This window comes from Halyomorpha halys, unplaced genomic scaffold, assembly GCF_000696795.3.
Source record: "Halyomorpha halys isolate HHAL.00 unplaced genomic scaffold, Hhal_1.1 Scaffold2.1, whole genome shotgun sequence".
NCBI classification, from domain to species: domain Eukaryota; kingdom Metazoa; phylum Arthropoda; class Insecta; order Hemiptera; family Pentatomidae; genus Halyomorpha; species Halyomorpha halys.
In genome coordinates, this window is record NW_027111560.1 from 118629 (window position 1) to 126192 (window position 7564).

Consider the following 7564-nt stretch of genomic DNA (forward strand, 5'->3'; position numbering starts at 1 on the left):
TTTTTTGAAAGTCGTGTAAATTACTGGTTTTTGGATTCGATAAAGGATCTGAGAATTTTTTTTAGTTCAATGTTCGACAAAAAGTAGAAAAAGATAATTTTGTCTAACTAATTAGTCCTATACTGTAATTTTATATTACTTGTATATTCACAAGAAAACAGAGATGATTTCAAAGAAGTGCTTGCAATGTTCCTTGCCTACATATAATTTATAATTTGTTTAAACTATAATTTTACCCAATAAAACAATATTTAGTAAGTGGAATAGATATGTGTCAGCATAATTTTTGCCACTCAGTGAACAGTGTATGAAATATGTCCCACTCTTCATCTACTACCATCTTTTTTATGAAAGCAAATGATAGTGTTTTGTGTGCTCTACATAAAAGCTCTAGAACTTTCTACAAAATTTGAGCAAAAGTTCTGTCATATAAAGGATTAGAAAAATTATCAAGATGTTGTTTCTTTTGACTGCACCTCTGACTTTTCTTCATCCTTCCATCATTCATCTTCCTCCGAATCTTCTTCATAATTTAAAATATACGGTCATTATATATATATATATAATAGGATTAGAAAAATATTTAAACTATTGTGTGTTGACAAACAGTGGGCAACAATAATACAGAAAATCAAAAATATAATATATATAACTAATCCTATTACTTTAAATAAAATTAAACGTGGGTTCATCATCATAGGTGTTGCAATTTTTTGACAAGAGGAGTATATTGCTTCTTTGGTAAAATTATTCTAAAAATAATATTTTATTTTATTTTTAATACTAAATCAGGTTTTTGGGTAGGGATTATTGAACAAAAGGCACTTACACTGACTTCCCAATTTTCATCACTTTTTACTATAATGGGTTCAACTGTTGTATGGTCTACTTTTGGTGCATTAGAAGATCCGACCTTACAAGTGAACGCATCTAGAACAATTCGATCTGGACAGAATGATAGGTGGTACTGTAAAAATGAAAAAAAAACAAGAAATTGAAGGTAGATATTAGTCATTAAAATATTTATGCAGGTGGTATTTATATTTTAAAATAAGATGAGCTGGAGACACAAATGAATTTTAGTCACAATCCACATAGAAATGACATATAATCTTTTACTAAACAGACATAAAAGGATAAATTAAACTTACCGTAAGTACTGTAAGATTATAATACTTACAGCATATTCACACTGGGGAATGACATGAGTGGAATTAAAAGGACAGACAGCTTTCTCATTAGTCGGGTGTTGGATGCGGCACTTGGTAAGGTGGAATTGCATACGGCTTGAGATAATGCTATGGGCCTTGTTGTAAGGGCAGGTAAGCGTGGGTTCAGCCGCATCCATGTTGCTTTTCTGAGAAAAAAAATTAATAATTTAAAACATCAAATAAGAAATTTTAAAAAATATAACTTTTCATTGAACATTTAAATGGTAATTATTTATTTATTCTTCTTATTCAATTCAAGAAGTCAATATTACCTGTCTAATGAAATTAATGAAAATCTTACTTTTCCATTAAATATATATATATAGAGTATATAAGAATTAATAGTTTTTCACAGCACTTATCTCTTAATCTTCAGAACTTATAAATACTGTATGAAGTGAGCCTTTAACTCGAGGCCAGGCACTCCTTCACTTTTGAATTTGTAGTAGACTATATGAAATTAATTGAATAAAATAAAGCATAAGGCGACAGAAAGAGAATTTATTTATAAAGGTTGGTTGAACAAGTGAGAATGGTCAAACACTAAATCTATTGTTATTACAGGAATGAAGAGTGGCCGAAATAGAACATTTGTTGCTAGAGATAATTAATCAATTTTAATTAGGGTTTAATGATCATGATGATGGAGTTAGTTGTGTGGAAGGATGTGGACTCCATGCATTAATGCTTCCTGTTGGTGCCTTCCATTTCCCTTCATATACCCTCTCCTAAGGTACAAGAGGGCTCTTCAGCGGTGTCCTTACTCACTCATAATTGTTTAGCAAAATAGAGGGGAAGAAAAAAAGATCGCCTCTGGCCAAGGCTCGCTAGTGAGTGTGAGTGCCTTTTGTTTTCTCGGCCACATGGGGTGCTGGTGTTACACAGCCATATATTTTCTGCCTCCCGTTTAAACAGAACAAACCGCCCACCTAAATTAGTTTCGGATGATTTACTTGATGATGGAGATGACTGTTGGTAGGTGGATTTTACAAAGAAAATATACAACAAAGATTGTACTATGCACAGAGCATTGAGAAAAAAAGAAAAGGTTTTGTATCATGAATAACAGGTTGTAGAATAGGAAATAGAAATATTTGACTTTAGGTTTAGTGCGTAATAAGGAATGGAATGAAATATGAAAAAAATATAAGAAAATTGATTAATTAAGTGAGAACTCAAGTAAGCATCCCATCTACCATAACAATTTCCACTTGTCAAGAACGAATAAAAATTAAACAAACACCATACTTGCTAAAAGTATTATAGATTATTTTAAGAATATGCGATTGAATATTAGAAAAATGTGCAATTATAGAGATTTAAACTAAATGACATGATCTAACTACCATAACTAACATAACAATGAAACGAAGAAAACAGTAAACCTAAAAACAAGAAAAACAGTTGACTACCACAGGTGAGAGGTCGTACCCATATTCATCAGTGCATGGACGTATGATGCAGAAGGTGGAGCCTTTGACGTGTGACTTCGGGACAGCTGACTCACCAAGCCTTATGATGCAACAATCGAAAATGGATATCTTCACGCCAATCTTGTGCGCGTGTGAGATAGAAATAAATGTGTGCTAGCTCCCAGAGCCTAACACAGCACAAGCCAGATGAAAGTCTCCACTCTGTGGCCTCGGAAGTAGATGAGGATGGCATAGATCCAAAGTCAATGAAGGTCCCAGCAAGTGTCGTTTTGTTTGGCGTAGCATCGGCTGTAGTAGCCATGTTATCCCCCTCCTGGTGGTGTATCAAAGTATGATGCTTCTTGTTGCAGGTCCGGGATCAGAATTGGGAACGACATGTCACTACCTCATGGCCATTATATTCGTAAGAAAATTATTTACATTTGAATCAACCGGCACGTACAGACCATTTTGTGTGAAATTCACTTTTATATACATATATACATATGTGATCTGTGAAATTACTATAATTTACACTATAAGTCAATTATTAAAAAAATAATTTTTTCATAAAAAAAAAACAACTAGACACTCTACTATTACCCTCCACTTGCATAACAAAGGATTCTAACCAAACCAGGCATGAAAGAAATATTTTAATATGAACTTTATATTTTATATGAAGTTTATATTTTAATATGAACTACAAAAAATTATATTAAAATTTATTTAAGTCAATAGAAGGAGGCATCATTATCCTCCTGGCACTTTTAAGTTATCCCACAGACCACGGCCCTCAGCCAGCTCTCCGTTCACATCTACTATTTGAAAATTGCTAGAGAGGGTTATGAATAGACTATTTGTTGCTGAGTGCATATGTACATTACAATTGTTAAATAATTAATGAATGACTAATCATATAAATAATAGAGTTTTGAGGAATTAGTTTTCATTATAAAACTAATTTTTTTATACAACCTGAAAATTCTAAAGGTAGTGGCCCAAAATAATAACATTTATTAATACAATTTAATAATAAGACTTATTTATAGACATAACTTAATTAAGGAATAAAGATAATATTTATTGGAAACTAATTTTCCAATTATTTCAATAAACATAATTATAAACAACTTCTTCCATTCCAATCATACATATTTTCAACATCTTCATTATGTTTACCTATCGGGACATTCATTCTGCATCTTCAGAACCATGATAAATTTCTAAAGACTCTTCATGTTATTATCAAATAAAATCAGCCAAATTGGTTAATATTTTTTAAAATTTTAAAACTATTGCAATATTTGGGGTCTTAACTTAAATGATCTATTGCGAATGTAATGTAATGGAATCAGAATGAATTAGATCTAAATCCAGATCTTAGAAATCAATTTTTTAAATTATCAGAATGTCAACCAATAAGGCTAATTCTATATGACAATAATAAAGAGTGTATTTTCTAAAAACTTATTATGGTTCTGAAGATTGTTACTCTGAACTGTAAATACATAGAAAATATATGGCCCTTTCAGTAGATAGAATGATTAACTCCATAAATCAATCTTCTTATTTTAAATATCAATTTATGATATAATAATTGAGTATTGACTAAATGGTGAAGGGCACAATGCAAATTTTTTATAACTGTAATATTAGCATAATTCTGTCATATTTTGGAAAAAAGGTAAGACATTTCCAATGAGGAATATGTATTACAAAAAATATTTTTTCTGATAAACTTTGAAATTGGAATTAGTCAGACTGTCTGGAAATGGAAGTTAATCCTTGTTGCCTAAAAATCAATGAAAATATGATTTCTAATAAAAATAAAATTCTAATAAACATATAAGATATCTTTAAAACAAGAGTATAGAAAGGCATTAATATAAAAAGTATAATATTTATTTCAGCTCCAGATTTTTGATGTTTCAAACAAAAATCAATACTTATCAATCAATATAGGTTTCAGGCTTCTTTTTTTATTATGGATATCAATTCAGTTAGAAGAATTATGATGATCTGCGTCTTTCCCCTAAAACCTTACGTACTTTATAAAACCTTACCCCCATTTCCCACTCTTCTGATAATTCTGTCGTATTTAGTTCTCACTATTATGTTTTATGAAACCTGACCGCCTTTACTGTTGAGTACAGTGAGTTCACTTTCATGATGCACAACACTTGAAGATCTTATTTTGTTTACTTTAATCACTTCTGATCTTGTATTTAATATAACGAATGAGAATAAATTTTAGTTGGTCAATGATAGTTTTATTTAAATATATATATACATGAATCTCAATAACATTAATTAATCTCTTAAGTGGAAGCCCTCCAATTTACCTATAGTTACTTAGATTAATTGTTTCTTGCCAGTAACTGGTATTCTACAATAATATCTTAAAACATAACTAAACTTTAAAAAAAAAAAAACAGAAAATCTTATTTTTCAAATTTTAAGCAAGTAAACATTTGTTTAGATCACCACAAATATTCCTTAAATTTCATTCCGTTAAGAAATATTCATCATAAACATATTTTAGAGATTCTTTATCTACAAGCCATGTTTCGTAAAAGATTAAGTTAAGCTAAATCATTACCTATATTGAAAATATATTGTTTTACCTCATCCATAATTATTGTACTCCTGAATTGTGTATAATTATTTCTTCTTTTGTATAAGTAAGCTGTTAATACAAGAGAATTCAGGTTCAATCATGTTCAACTTTTAGAGATTATTTAATGAGGTTAAGAAGAGATTTCATTTTTAGTCCACTATTAACTTGTACTTTTCTGCAATAAATATTCTAAAAAACAAACTTCACATTCTAACACAAAAGCTGCATCGCATCGAAGATTGTATCACTTCTTACAATTACAATAACCTAATTCAAATAAACGGCACCTAAGATGTCTAACATATAAAACATTTGTTATAATAGGCACTGTAATTTATAAGGTTTTACATTTAATTAAATGCCAGTCACACATGATTTGATAAAATCATCTTGAAAGTAGAATATGATTTTATATCATAATCATAGATATAGGTTATGAGGCGAAACAAATGTAATTGTATTTGAATCAATATAATGATATATTAGGTAACTAATACAACATCTCAAACAAAACTTTATTTTAACTACAACTGGAAGCTAAAATAACGAGAGAAAATTTTTAAGTCTAGATATCAATATTAAATTTTTATCCAAATTAATGATTGAAAAAACTAAACTGTTTTACAATACAAATTGAAATCAAACAAGATACTAATTCATTTATTACAATATTGGGTACATTTATGCATATATTCTCTATTTTAAGGGGCAACTATTACATTACTTAAAATAATAAGAAATAAAATTCACTATTAATCAGGGAAATAAAACATGACATATAGAAAAGGAGATAATTTGGAATGACATATGACTAATTAAATAATTAATCAAACATTATTTGAAATTACCATATGGAACACCTACCTTTTCTGAGGGATCCTAGAAAAATGGACTTTGAAGCTTAGCGCGAACCAAAACAATTGAACAAAAATGGAGCAGTGTTGCTTCATACCACTTCCTACCTCTTCTTTTCCTTATTAACAACCTCAACGCCAATTACAAAATTCATTATTCATTCTACCTTATTATAATTAGAAAAGTGGGATATTGTTTTTTCTGAAACATTTACAAATGTGAAAAGTTTTTTAAATGTGCAAAACTTTTTCATATTTAATACAACCTTGTATGCGAACAGGAAGTCTTCAACTATACTAATTTCAAATTTGAATTTGAATTATCGTCCAACTGAAATTTTTATGTTTATTGTCCTATAATTTGATATTTTCAATCTACTATTAGGTATTATTTACCACGCTAATCGACCACTTAAGGTGCGACTACTGTTTTTTCCCTTCTTTCTGGCTTATTCTGACAAATGGGTTTGACATCACAGGTATGATGTATGACCCCAATGTTATTGAACACCATTGAGGTCATACACGAGGGATTTGCTTATGCAACCTCTGACAATAAAAACCTTTTATCTACATGTATTTATTATTTGTTTACTTAATTATGGAAATCGTATATTCAGTACTGCGTGTACTATACCATAACAGTAGACTGACCACCAATTCAGAGTATGTCCTATTTTCATGAGAGCATCTGTAGTAAGACTTAACGACGATCGTACAGCCCTACAGAAATTATATATAGAATATTATCTGTAGTAGTTGTGAAAAACTAGGCAAGTTGCTTTCCATTGTGATTTTCTACTCAATGGAAAGCAATTAGACTTAATCAATTGAACACAACTTAAAAGACCTCCCGAGGACGATTTACACACAGTCAACTCAACTTTAGATAATTCGACTTGCATAATTGTTCACGACTGCCACAGATATCATAGTCCGTCTCTGTGGGTATCTGCTGTGGTGAGTATTGAAATTTTCCATTTTAATAAATCCTTCTATTATTAATAAATTAATGGATATAGAATTTCATTTCTCTTCTATTGGTAAATTAGGAAGTTTGTCTTTCAATAAATTTGTTTGTCATACACTGTTTTTTACTATCCTTGTTTTATGTTTATCAGATATCGGTTATATTTCAAAATCTAAGGCAATAGAATTTTAGAGTTTGAATAAGAGTAGGGCTTACCTCAATTTTCAACAAGTTTTTCACTGGATGTTAAACGGTATGATTCTTTGTAGATATTAGACAAATTCAAACTGTCTAACAGAAAGACGACAAAATATTACGTAGATGAGTAGTGTCGGATTTAAGTAATCCGAATTTTCCGGTGATTTTTTGGTTTTACATAAAGTCGGGGTCGGGGGTCTCATTTTCTGATGCCCCCCCTTGCCGCGGACGCCGGAAGACCCCGAAGACGCTGCGCCTGCAATGCCGCCCCAGCCTATGCACCATGCAAGCTAGGACCT

At 30.4% G+C, this 7564-nt stretch overlaps 1 protein-coding gene across 6 annotated transcripts in view; it reads right to left on the minus strand.

The window, feature by feature from the left end:
• LOC106681148 (uncharacterized) overlaps positions 1 to 6196 on the minus strand; it is a 31648-nt gene extending 25452 nt beyond the window's left edge. For 2 of the 6 annotated variants that reach the window (XR_010843986.1, XR_010843985.1), the window contains exons 1-3: positions 5251 to 5579; positions 1181 to 1357; positions 830 to 967 (exon numbers count right to left, since the gene is read on the minus strand). Coding sequence is in view for 4 of the 6 variants with exons in the window: in XM_067049593.1 (XP_066905694.1) it covers positions 830 to 967; positions 1181 to 1357; positions 5251 to 5259 (324 nt within the window). In the remaining 2 variants the exon portion in view is untranslated. Of the gene's footprint in view, positions 1 to 829; positions 968 to 1180; positions 1358 to 5250; positions 5580 to 6107 lie in introns of those variants that run through there. The other 4 variants (XM_067049594.1, XM_067049593.1, XM_014421356.3 and 1 more) reach the window with 4 other exon arrangements.
• Positions 6197 to 7564: the final 1368 nt, after the last annotated feature.